The 14,003-nt window shown below is 35.9% G+C and overlaps 1 protein-coding gene across 1 annotated transcript in view; it reads left to right on the top strand.

Moving 5' to 3' along the window:
* LOC136819694 (huntingtin-interacting protein 1-like) overlaps positions 1-13,600 on the top strand; it is a 33,033-nt gene extending 19,433 nt beyond the window's left edge. The window contains exons 32-40 of the mRNA XM_067075935.1: positions 134-192; positions 3,193-3,286; positions 3,616-3,716; positions 4,155-4,245; positions 4,620-4,692; positions 6,727-6,792; positions 11,308-11,372; positions 12,167-12,274; positions 13,346-13,600. Of these exons, the coding sequence (XP_066932036.1) occupies positions 134-192; positions 3,193-3,286; positions 3,616-3,716; positions 4,155-4,245; positions 4,620-4,692; positions 6,727-6,792; positions 11,308-11,372; positions 12,167-12,274; positions 13,346-13,360 (672 nt within the window). The 3' untranslated portion in view covers positions 13,361-13,600. The remainder of the gene's footprint in view (positions 1-133; positions 193-3,192; positions 3,287-3,615; positions 3,717-4,154; positions 4,246-4,619; positions 4,693-6,726; positions 6,793-11,307; positions 11,373-12,166; positions 12,275-13,345) is intronic.
* Positions 13,601-14,003: the final 403 nt, after the last annotated feature.

The raw sequence follows: 14,003 nt of genomic DNA, 5'->3' as shown, positions 1-14,003 counted from the left end.
ATTTTCAAAAAACGAGTCCTACTTTGGGTCCATTTTTCGAACCTCAGCGACACAACCCCGTCGGTCAGCAAGAGTAGTACCCCCCCCTCCGAGTAATTGACCCAACATTGAGTACTTTTTTCTTTTTCTTCAGGAAATCATGAACCGATCAAGAAAGCATCATAGTGGTGTCCAGTTAGAAGTCAATGAAAGGTATATTCAACTGCGTACAAAGCACAGATATATTATATGTCATCTTTGCTGAAAGTAGGTCACAGTAGAAGCCTTGGTTTTCACTTTTGAAACTTTTTACACTGCAACGACTAAATTGTGACGTCACTTCATCCAAGATGACGAATTATTTTGCTTCTAAGGTTAAGAAAAGCTCTATCTAGTGTTTGATATAAGATATTTATAGTACAAATGTCTTCCGTCTCAGAAAGACTTTCGTGTCAACGAGTACAACAAAAAGGAGGCTTTCCTCATCGAATTTCAACAAAATGCTGCAAAATTTCAAATATCTCGCCTTATCTATTGTTTAAAGCCCATTTGCGTTTAAAACAAAAAACTGTGTTTTGACCAGTGATTCAATGAACAGAGGAAATTGACAGGAAATTTACGTCTTTCAATAACTAATGCCAAGCTTTTTTGGCGAATACAACTACCAGTGGATACCCCTTAAAACCCACAATAAAAAGTGGTACCCTCTATCTCATTGTTTAGTTGGAGTGTAAGGCTGAAACTTTTTGTGTTGAAAGTACGTTGTCTATGATTGTCTTCCCTAGCAGTGATGTTTTGTAGAAAACAGTTTTCAGTTTTTTCACGAGGAAGTGAAAAAGTGCAGTTTTAGCTATTTACCCCTTAAAACCTACAAAATGTTTTTTCTCGAATAACTTTTTACAAAAAAGTTCTTTTGACCTCAAATTTTGAACAGAGATTCACTGTAAAGTTACTAATGTTTTAGTACCTAAATGATCTCAAAAATATGTGTTAAAATCAAAATACCCCTTAAAACCTACAAAAATAAGGCTAAAAACCACAAAGTCCGACCCTTGCTAACGGTAGGGACCGCGAAAGACGGGGGTAAAATGGTTGGAATCGACCAAAATGTTGTTTTTAGGTTTTAGACCACCTATAACCATGGGATAAGTTTTAGAAGCATTCTTATCATTAAATAAATGTCCTGTAAAAGTTTGGTGGCCATAACTTTATTTTCTATGAAAATATGAGCAATTTTGTAAAATTTTGAATGGCAGACGACCTACCAACAGAAAATTGGATTTAGACAGGTGAGCGCGTCCTCAAACCCCCATGATGTTATACATTTTTGGAACTGGAAGAGATCAGCGCTGTTTGTTTTTTTTGTCTCATTGACCCAATCAAATCCTACAAAAAATTATTCAGTTTTTTCTGGGAAAAAGCCACTTTTGAGGGCTTTAGCTGTCCTCCCCGGCATTAAGACAAGATAATATGAAATTTCAACCTTTTTTACATATTGTTTGTTAATAAAAATTAACATTTTCAACCGCGCTCTGCTGTCTTTTTTGGCTCAAAGTTTATTGGTATTCGAGAAATTCTACAGAATTGTCGAGCGCGTGTTTGTTTACAATTCGAAAGTTCAAAGTCCACGGAGAGTGACAATCTGCCAGCTCTCCGGCATACAGGATATTTTCGATTCATTCGTACGGCAAACGAGAATTTTGAAGAAAAAAAATTGATAAAAAATTAAAACTTTGTCTTGAGAACCTTCGTGCCAAGTTTCAATGTTATAGCATTAATAGAAGTAAAGTTATTGCAAAAAATGTATTTTTCGACATAACCCCCGGATTTTCACTTTTAAACCTATTTAACCATGATTTTTTCAAAAATCCTCGAAAATCGTTCCAATAAAAGGGTCATTTTCAGGAGATAGAAAATTTCATATCTCGAGAACGGCTTGGCCGATTTTGATGAATGACCCCTCATTTTTTTTCTTTTTTGATGCTCTTTCCAATGAGCATGGTTTCAATGCGCTAAAAACAATTTGAAAAAATCATTGCGGTCCCTACTAACGGGATACTCAAGCTGATGGTATAAATTTGGTGTTGCTTCGTGATTCAATGGTTCAAAGACTTGCTAGAAATTAATTCCCACAACAATATTTTCATTTTTCAGGATTTCATGCCCATAATGCAATTGTGTGTGGTTTTTTCGTCAAAAACGGCTACGAAAGGCCAAAACCTTCATTCGCTTCATTTTTGACCTATGTTTTTCTAAATCTCCATCAAATTTGTGACATTTTGGTATGCAACATGACCAGGTTTTGAGAAAGTCGATTTTCAGATTTTATTGATCATCACCATAAAAGTGCTTTAAAGTAGAATTTTAAGGGCCTGTCATTTTCGTTGGGGTCTATTCACGAAGATGAAAATGATTTTTTCATACCTACCATAAGTATAGGTATCTAAAAAGTATAGGTTTTATGACCTTAAATTCAATTGTGTAATTTCTAGGTCCAAAAAACCTGATTTTTTGAAGGGATTTTTGATAAAATTTTGAATAACTTCGAATTTTAAGATACTTTAGCATCTTTAAAATCCTTAAAATTTGGTATTTTATGAAAGAACATTTATAAGAGGTTGTAAAAAAGTGAAACATACCACATAAAATTAAATCTGGTAGTTATGAAAGCCAAAAATGCAACATTGTGGGTTTTAAGGGGTATGTGGTTTAAGGGGTATCCACTGGTACAATTAGCGACCGTAGCATGAAGGTAGAGCATCCAGTAACGGTGTGCGAGGTTGTAGGTTCGATGTCCAGCCGGGTCATACCAAAGATTCCCAAAATGGTACTTGATGCCTCTCTACTTGATGCTCAGCAATTAAAGAGACGGATCAAGGGTAAGTGGAGAAATCCAGGGAAAGGAGTGGCGCCCTTCCCTACCTTCGGGTAGACAGCTATACGGAAAGGGAGCCTTCGGGTCGCCCTCGACTGCGGTCGAAACTTAGTTACAACTTCAATTACCACCATTTCCAAGGTTACTTGGTTACTACTTTTGAACTCATCTGGGAATCAATTACCATAGCAATATTTTGAAAACGAGGTAAACGTTGCTCGTGACGTAATTCATAAAAAGGTCTATTTTGGGTATTTTAACGTTTTTTCACAATATCTCGGGCGAGAATTATGGTTTCAGTACTCTTTGGTTTAACTTCCTTCTGTTTTTCACTTCAGGATTTTAGACTCTTGTACAGCGTTAATGAAAGCAATCCGAGAATTAATTTTGAAATCCAAAGATCTTCAGGACGAAATTGTGTCTGAAGGAAGAGTAAGTATGTCCAAACATTCCATAAGGAATTTAAGGTTACTATACCGTTACGAAGCTGTTTGTTTATGGGTCTGTGAAAAGGGGGTGTAATCGTGTACTGTTAGTTTCAAGACCTTTCCCCCAGTAACTGTCTGAACATACTAAGGTTTAATATACAGTAAACTCTCGCTTATTTAAACTTTTATTATTCGAACTCGTTTCTAGTCTTCGAATCAACGAGATTCAACTGTAATTACGTAAAATCAAAGCTTCGAAACTCTCCCCTTTCACATGAGAGCCTGTTTAGAATTTTTATAACTCTTCAATTTTGTGACTTTTAATTTTCACAGGGTTCGGCGTCGGTGAAAGACTTTTACAAACGGCATCATAAATGGACAGAGGGATTACTGTCAGCAGCTAAATCGGTTGGTTACGGAGCTACAATTTTAGTGTAAGTTTTCCCCCCTTTCATCCTATCGAGGGGGACGTATGGGGGACGCGAACATCGAAATACCCACGCATTTTTCTTAGATCACCGTCAACACTGATCAGCATAAATTGCAAAATTCCATATTTTGTTGCCACATGGCATTTTTGACATCATAACATTTCTTCAAACACCGAAACATCAACGGAGAACACCAGGCTTAAAACCTATACGCTCTCTACCCCGCCTCCTCTCTCCTTCCTCCGCTTTCCAATTAACTTGATAGTCAAGGAGCGATACGAAACCATATAACATCTGAACATGGTCTTAATTAGCCTGTACCAAACTCTCCTTCGCTTGCTGAAAAGATAACGCGAAGTTCGACGCACGCCAAGTTTTTTTCAAAATATAAAAAACCCCTTACATGCTAAGTCTTAATTTTTATTATCTTTTTATCAACAGAGATGCAGCTGATAAGGTGATCGAACGAAAAGGGAAATTCGAAGAGTTGGTTGTTTCGTCACATGAAATTGCTGCTTCGACCGCACAACTAGTTTGTTCATTTATACACTATTTTCTTGTTGACCCATTCTATGGAATTATTTTTTGTCTTATAAACGCGTGTTTTCATTTTCAATCTTTTTCACTTCTGTCAAAAGAAAAGAAGCTTTAAAGACTGGTGCCTTTAATTCGAGATGTACTTCGGTTGATTGAGGATATTTTTTATGATATAAAAAGGAAAAGCGCCTCTAGTATGCTGAAAAAGCAAAATAAGCAAAAGAATTTCCCAACATTTGTGCGCCCGCGGCACCGAAAGTCGCCGTTCTTTTATTTGAAAATGCTATGTAAGCAAACGATGAGAGTATAAATTATAAATTTTGTCCTTTAAGAAAAAGTGAAAAATTCTTAAATTTTTTTCTCAACCAGGTTGCAGCATCTCGAGTGAAAGCACACAAAACAAGTACACGACTTCCACCACTCATGACTGCATCCAAAGGAGGTAAAAAAAAGATTGAAAAAAAGTATTTTATTGAACTGGTTTACCATTGGCCATTCTATATAACCGAAAATTTCCAGGGGATAATCCGAAATTGTTTTCCAGGGGGTCTAAGGGAAGCTTTCGTATTTTTTCTAGGGAGGTTGAGAATGCTTTTGTGTTATTTTCCAGTAGAGTGTTTGATTTTAGTTGTTGCAAAATTGAACCTGCGGTTAAGCAAAAAGTGAGCATTTTAGTTAGAAATTGACCGGTAAAATTGCCATTGATCCAGATTTTAACTCAAAAACTTTCATTTAAAGTAAAGTACCAAATTTGTCAGCAATTTTTAAACTCTGGTTTGTAAAATACCAACCAAATAGCAGGCCTACCTGAAGTTTTACATATCATTTTCAGTTTGTCAACATCTATAACGGGTCAAAGTTTAAAACTCAATCCTGAAATGTGAGTGAAAATTTCATCTCCTTCAATACACTCTTCTCGAGATACATAAACTTAGTGTTGCCCTCGTTCTCAAATACATTTGATTGCTATGAAATTCAGCGTTGATCCTTACATATTCAAATCAGTCTAAATTCCCAAAAGGCAAGTATTAGCTCTCAAACAAAAGAACATTAAATTCAAAATGTCTCTCGTAAACAACACAATTACCATTATGAATATGTGATTTTACAGCAATCCAATCTGTTTGAAAACGAGGCCAACAATAAGTTAATGCATCTCGAGAAGAGTGTATATGCAGGAAGATTCTTAAAGGGCTGACGTTTACCAGGCTTTTCAGAAACAAATAGAGGGACAAAAGGATAAGTAATTTTGATTATTTTTATTCATTATCATTCATAATAATATACGTAATATAAGAAAAAAACCGATATTAGAAAAACAAGAAAAAACTGAAAAAAAACTCCTCAAAAAATACCCTGAAAATGGTGGAAAATACTGCAAATAAATAATTCCAAAAATGAAAAAAAAGATAAAAAAATTGGAAAAATTATAATAAAAATTGTGCGTTAACTTTCACTCGATGCGTGACTCAATGGCTTGGCGAGCTCTGTCTTTGGCTCGTTTTCGGAATAATCGTCGTTTTGCTGTCTTCGTGAGTTTTTTGGGAATGATTTGATCCCAAAGGTTATTCGAAAGTGATTTTTCGTACAGTTCTGCTGAGTTGCCTTCATCGTTGTGCTTCAAGTGGCAATCATTAGGTACTTTGTGTGTTTTCTCTTCTGTGAAAGAATTCTCATAAGTACAGTCAACGTTGCTGCTGAACATTGGTGTGAAGATATCGACTTTGTTTGGAGCTGTAGAGGCTCTATACCACGCGCCCTCATTGTAATTACCGTACAATCCAGATGTGTTGACTTCGTTTGTAGTTTGGACTAAGCGATTCCATACGCTCTGGTTGTTATTACCATACATAAATTCGAAAGCGTCGACTTTGATTTGTGGTACACCTTGCCGTACGTGCGTTTCTGGTTTGCGGACAGCATCCATGGCCCGTTGGGTGCTGACCCGCAACTCAGCTTCTCGTGCGTAGTAAGCATGACGAACTTTGTCTTCGAGTGTCATACGATCTCTTTGTTGCTGGATTCTTGAGGCGCTTCGTTGCCAACCAATGGGTTTGACAGATTCGTTTTGCCGACCGATTGCATCCATTTCGAATGATTCAGATATTAGATACTATATTTTACTTTGATTAACGTTTACAACTGTTTAATTGCTTGTCATTCACTGCTTTAACAAACAATGTACTAGCGAAAACTACTTCCGAAAATCTGTATCTCGATTGTTATTCAAATATGATATTTGACGTCAATTTCTACGTAAAAAAAATGGTAAAAAATAGATAACGTAATTTTTAGACAGATAATTTGTTGAAATATGCGGTGATTTTTGGAAAAGATTAAGTAATGTTCAAAAAGCATAACATATTATCATTACACTAGCTCAGCAATTTTTCACAGTAATTCGAACCTTAATACAAGTATCAAAACCTGGCTTTAATAAATTTTTCACTAATTCATTTATCCTTATTTTATTTAGTTGGTGAGGCAACAGCGGGGGTTGTAGCAGCCGTACGGAGTGGTGCATCTATGACCGAGGAATCTCGTAAGTAATGATAACATTATTAAAGTGACATGCTCCGAAAAATTTAAAACCTTTTAGACAGCAAAGGGATTGTTTCCACGAAGGGCCGCTAAAGTTTTTTCAAAGTTATTTTGCTGAAACTTTTTAATAGTTTTTATTTGGTTAATAGGTAAAGACTGATGGTGAATGCGAGGGCAAAATCCCCAAAAAACATTCCTCTGTTTGTTTGTTTGTTTTCAGAATAGTCTGAACTGGAGCCCAATCCTCTTGTGGAGTTAGTGTTGACAGGTGTATTTAGTCCACGTTTTTCATTAGAATTTAACAATAATCTTAAATTTGAGACACAACCTCTATATACAGCCCCTTGTCACACCCGGTAGGATTTTTTTCAGCCAGTGGGGGTAAAAATAATAGACCAAAACTTGATTGGGATTTATGTAACTGCAGGAGAGCCGGACGTGATACTTTACGGTTTCGGACGGTAATACATTTGGCCAAATAGATAAATACGTTCTTGTCCAACCACCTGAGAGGCGAATAATGTCAATATAAGGCTCAATAAATCAAGATACAATATAGAGAGCTACAATATAAAAGAACAACATTAAGATAAAGGAAATACTACTTACTAAACACGTTGGTCCCATAAGCTCTAATGCAGTGAGATATATAGTAATATTCTTTATTATTATTCTGGGGTCTCTTCAGACTATAAGTTTACAATTCGGTTTTTGTTTCGACAATGTAACTTGTATTCACTCTACAGTGATCTTTGTTCATCTGAACGCAAAAGCAGAAACAGAGCACAGAAAAAGGCACACAAAGTCCCGTGGGACAGACGCTAGACAAAGAGAAACACACGAAGGAGAGCAAGCCTAAGGAATACGTGTCACATAATTACGTAATAATTGACAAATAAATAGACAATACACTGACGATCAAATTAACATAAAAATATACAAAACAACTGCTATTCGGCAGTTACACTCCTCACCGTCAAGAGCTGCGTTCTTGACTAAATACAATAAATAATTATGGACCTTGCCAAATACTGACAAAATTAAATCAAAAATAGAACAAAAAATTAGGCACGAATTAAATTCGTTAAATAAGAAATATGTCCAGAAAAACCTTAATACAATTCGCTGATATGATTCTAAAATGTACAAACTTCTAGTTCTTTTTGCTCCGGCCTAGGAGCCTTAAATTCTCTCTCGTCCGAAGACGACGACGGTCAAGACATTTTTTGTTTGTTTATTTAATCCGATGATCTATTCCGAATTAATAAAAACGGATTATCTGATTCCAATAATACTGTGATTTGATTGGCCGAAAGGGAATTCCGGCCGAAAGTATTTAAGAAAAAGATGGCTGCCGAAAGTGGACTAGCTGACTGTGGTCGAATCTCAGTGAAAATGATCATTTCATCATTCATGAGGTTTTGGACTAGATGGAGAAATGCATACTGGTCTCTAACTGTGAAAGACTTTGGAGCAATTTTGGCCAGAAATCGTCAGCATGAGTGCAAAAAATCTTGCAAGCATGGTAAACAAACCATAAAATCTGTAGGTTAACTGAAATGAACTTTCAACACACTCCATAATTTAAAGAGATAAAAAAAACTAAAATTACAACATTACAGTGAAAATTTGAAAACGATCTGATATTTTTTGGGTGTTATGTTTATGGCTGAAAAGATCCTTTGTATTCATCATTGTTGACTCTGCCTGGCGACCGCTCCTTTGATTCTTCAACCGACACATATTTTTTACAAATATAACTATGAGAAGTCAAAAGGATATAAAACAAATTCCAGTGAAATGGAACAAGAAGGGAACTCTTACAGTTTATGCTGAAAATGATCGGTTTTGACTTCTGCCGTATAATTTTTCATCGCAGCTTGCGACCACTCCTTTTTGAAAACAAACCACACAATTTTTTACAACCATATGACTATGAGCATCACAAAAAAAACAAAACACAAGTCCTGTAATTAAACAGATAAGACAAATTTTCAGTGCATGGCCAAAAACACGTTTTTACTTTATGACAATTTCATCGCGGCCGCGACCGCATCCTTTTGATTTTCAAACCCGACACACTTTTTTACAACATAGCCTACGAGGAATTCACTAAGATACTAAACACAATTCCGTGTAAATTGACAACAAAACACCGCAATCGCCGACCGAACAAACACAACAACCCACAAAACACAACAACACCAAAAACAAGAAACCACAAAAACAACACAACACAACACACTTGCTACAAAGCTCTACTAAAAAGAAAAAAACAAAAAAAAAAATCAAAAGCCAACCCAAAAAAAAGCTAACAAACCCAACACAATAGCAATACTTCACCCAAAACACACCAAACAAAGACAAACCCACAACACCAAAAACCAGACATACCAAACAACCCAAACCCAAACCACCCACAAAGACACGATTCAAAAACATTGCATTCGAAAAAGGACGACAACAACAACCACCACCCCACACTTCACTTTACAACACTGAACAAGATTGGAGAATCCGCGCCTGCTTATGGATGAACAGCATCACGTTGGACTTTGTTGTACGTCATCGACGTCTGTCTGAACGTTCCTTTGGATTTTAAACCCCGACACGATTCAACATATCGTAAAACTTCGTAACGGAATAAGTCTTTCTGTGTAAATTGACAACAGATCGGAGAAATTACGAGATACTTGAAATTCTTTTTCTCTGAGTTTTTTTCATTGGCTGGCGAGATCCAGTTTAAAGCCATTTGTTTTTCACAAAAATTTTTCCAAAATGACCACACCACCAATATTTATTACATCACAACAAAACTCTATAACTTTTACGGGAGTTTTATCCTACACCTAAAAGTTATTAATCCCAACAGAACTCTGCTTAATGAAGCCTGTGGCCCTAATTTAGGTATTTTTCTGTAAAATTTCTCCGGACATCACTGGACCGCACCATACTTTCGTTTGGACGTAGATTAAAATAAATAATTATAAGAAACTGGAAATAATTCAACTTCTAAAATACAATCTCCTTAGCTCATTTGAACTTAGATCGAGGATAGTCGGGGGGTGTGATTGGTCTTTGGCAAAATATGTAATACTTAGCAAGGCTCTCTTCAGCTATTTTTATTTGTTTTCTTTTCGAACTGTCCTGAAAATCACCGGACATATCTAACCAAACATATCAACACAAAAACCACAACCAACAAAGCCAACAAAACACAAACACAACCAAAAACACAATAAACAACAACACAAAAACAACAAAACAGGACAACAAAACAACATAAAAAAAAAACAACCAACCACAACAAAAAAACAAAAGGCAGACAACGGAACACAAACAATCAAAAATACAAATCTTAACAAACTATCTTAACCACGTAAAAGTTCACATCTTTGAATCTCTATTTTGAGCTTCCAGCGCAGGGTTATTACAAATTTCACTCATTTCTAAAACCCGTTCCCTCTGTTTCTCAGGACCTTTTTCTTCGAGATTACAAACCTCTGATACAGATACGCGTGATTTCGTCTTCTTGATTTCAAATAGCTTCTATTTCAATAACCCAAGAGGCAAAAAAAGTTTTGTCCAACTTAAGGAGTCTGTTAAGGACTCCAACATTTTTGCGATCGGACAAAAGACAACGATTCAAAAACATTCGCGATTCCAACACAACGGGCGACACACTACGTTTAACGCAAGCACGTGACAAATTTGAATTTAGAAATTTGTAAACGGGGGGGGAGATATGCCCTGGATTATAATTCTGGGAGTGGTAAGGCAAATTTGACATAAATCGTTCTGGAGCAAAATAAGGGCAGCAGCAATAAAAAACTCTTAAATCGGACTTCAAAACGGGAGGCATCCGAAGTTGTCAGCAGTCTCTCGGGGGGGGGTTGCATTTGAAGTTGATGATTATCGATTTCTTTTCACATATCTACGTCAAGTGGATGGGCGCACTTTGTATACTTGGCACCTAGAGTACGATGAATACCATGATGGACTGGCATATTTTCAACAGCATGTCAATATAAGGCTCAAAGATTATAGAGAATGAACAACATTAAGATTGGAAGATAAGAATGCTTTAAGAACGGTGAATTCCATGTGATCAATCTAAGGGAATACGTGTCACATAATTACGTAATAATTGACAAATAAATAGACAATACACTGACGATCAAATTAACATAAAAATATACAAAACAACTGCTATTCGGCAGTTACAATTTATATTCCCATGTTTTATACGGCTGGGGATTTGAATTCCATTGTTTTTTGAACCAGAAAAAACAGTGGGGATGGAAAAAATAGCACAATATTTTTCAGTGAGGATTTGCTTATCTGATTTTTTCAGCGGGGACAAAATTTAGAGTATAATTTTTCAATGGGGACGATATTTTGGCCTATTTTGCCAGTGGGAAGGGTTCCTAGGGTCTGTGAGAAGGGGTTATCTATATGAATTTAAAAATGACATAATGCTGATGCCAACCCTTTTCTTTCTTTTTGTTTCTTTCAGAGACCGTTCCTGATTATTCGAAGATGTCTTTAACACAAGCCAAACGATACGAGATGGACAGCCAGGTAGGTTTATTTACAACTGACTCTCTCGCTTATTCGAACTCGGATTGGGAATCTTATTTGCTCGAGTTTCAGAGAGATTCAAATTATAGAAAGTATTTCCTCGACGGAGACTGGGAAATTAGTCTGAATTATAGAAAGACTCGAATATAATTTTGAATAAGCGAGAGTCTACTGTGTTTACAATTGACTTGAAAAGACGCACCATTGTACCCTTTTGCTGAGTAGGGCCAACGTCCCTTTCCCTTAGGATTGGGATCACAGGCAAATCTTTTGTAACTACTCTTAGGTGCAAAATAAACGGGGGGGGGGTTCGAATAAACGGGAGGTTGGAAAATTTTCGAAATTTTAATAAACGGGGGGGGGAGACCTAATTGCCGGGGGGGTTGGAAATTGTACTTCTGAAAACCCAAAAATAAGGCAAATATTGGCTAAAATCAGGCTTTTTGGAGCAAAATAAGGGGACTTCTTTTTGCCAACTGAAAATATTCTTAAAAATTAATAAACGGGAGGGGGGGTCCTAATAAGGTCCGGGGGGGGGGTTGGAAAATTTTCGAAAAATTAACAAGTGGAGGGGCCCGTTTATTTGGCACCTAAGAGTAACGGTGGAATACCATTGAGCTGGCATATTTTTCAAAGCATCCAGAAAGATTTAGAAATGAGATTGAAGAGAGCTTTAAGAACGGTGAATTCCATGCAATTTCAGTGTAGTGTAGAGATTTTGAAAATTAAAAGAGTTTAGCAAACCTTTCTAACGGGGATGATTGTATCGCACGGCTTTTCTTTTTACAATCCAGGTCAAAATTTTGGAGTTGGAAGACAAATTACAGAAAGAGCGGCAAAATTTGGGACGGTTACGTCAAGCACATTATCAAATCGCTGTCGAGATGTATGGTGAAGATGCTGTGAGTAAAAGCGAATAGAACTTTCGTTTTGAAATTCAGTCGTGATTGTGAATCTGTTCATGTAATCAAATTGATTCATTCATTCATTCATTCGTTTATTCGTGCATTCTTTCATTCATTCATTCATTCATTTATTCGTGCATTTTTTCATTTATCCATTCATTCACTCGTTCATTCATTCAATCCTTTATTCATTCATTCATTCATTTATTCAATCCTTCATTATTTCATCCATTCGCACTTTTATTGACTTGTCTGTTCATTCGTTTTTGCTTTTCTTTCATTCATCATTTACTGAATCATTATTATGATTACGTCTATGTTATACCCATGATAGTAGGGGGAAATTTGTAAATTCGCTCGATTTTTTTAGTCAAAGCACTTGTTATACATTTTTGGAAAGCTAAGGGGTAGGAAAATCAAAATAATTTGGGTGCCAATTTTTTTTCGGACACTTTGGTGTGATTTTCGGACAAATATGACGGTCTCGGACAAAAATTATAGGGTAAAAAATTAATGAAAATTTTAGCTTGAGAAGATAGAGACCTGTAGTATATTTTTAGAAAGCCCTCAAAAAATTAGAATTAGTGATATATTGTGAGTGCGAGTATAGGTGATTTCAGTACCTAACTCAAGATATTGAGCATCCAAAAGCTGGACAAAACAGCTGTTTCTGGCTGAAAAACACTGTTTTTAAGGGTTAATATCTCGAGTTAGGTACAGAAATCACCTATACTTGCAATCCAATATATCTCTAATCTTCATTTTTTGAGAGCTTTCCAAAAATATACAACAGGTCTCCGTTTTCTCAAGCTAAAATTTTCATTAATTTTTCACCCTATAATTTTTGCCTGAGACCGTCATATTTGTCCGAGAATCACACCAAAGTGTCCGAAAAAAAACTGGCACCCAAGTTATTTTGATTCCCCCACCCTTTAGCTTTCAAAAAATGTATAACAAGTGCTTTGACTAAAAAAATCGAGCGACATAAAAAAAACGAACAAATTTTCCCCTTAGTAAAAACATGCTCGAATTAACATTAAAACCATTTTCACCTTTTTCAACTTCTAGGTCACCATGGATTAACGCTGCCCCGTCCTTCCGTACGTTCATCTGTCAAAATATTCGTTACTAATGCAATATTGCACGTCGACGTAGCACGCCAACATTTAACATACCTATGTTCCGCAGGGGAATTTGTGTGTACTTCATATGCATGGGGGTAGGGATTTTTTATTACGTAAAATATGACATATTATTTTTTATATCAAAGCAAATCTTAAAATTGACCAACTCTCTATCTAACAACGTCTTGTTTAATACCGTATAGAAAATGTTGTCATTTTCTTCATTGGTTCCATGCATCATTGATACGATCATCGTTTGGATTATTAGAAAAATGACTAAAAATTTCGTACAAGATTTTTGTTAAATTCAATAAAGGGCATACAGGGTTTTACCATAATTCTTCATTTAAAGAACAAATGAATGAATTTTCCTTAATAATTTCTTAGTGACATATTGATTTGAGAGTACGTTCATGTAAAAGTCAAACGTCAGACGTTTTGAAGGTTTCACCAAAATATATAGTGGATTTTCTTTGTTTCGATGTTAAGGGAACGAAGGTTTTTCGTTTGATCTTTTTCGTAAGACTTGAAAAAATCCAAAGATCTCTCTTCATTGTATTAGTATTGGAACAAAAATACAGAAACTTAAAAAAAGGATTAAA

Source organism: Clytia hemisphaerica, unplaced genomic scaffold, assembly GCF_902728285.1.
Source record: "Clytia hemisphaerica strain Z4C2 unplaced genomic scaffold, Clytia hemisphaerica genome assembly, whole genome shotgun sequence".
NCBI classification, from domain to species: Eukaryota; Metazoa; Cnidaria; class Hydrozoa; order Leptothecata; family Clytiidae; genus Clytia; species Clytia hemisphaerica.
Note: the sequence above shows the minus strand (reverse complement) of the source record. Positions and strands in the feature narration are given on the sequence as shown.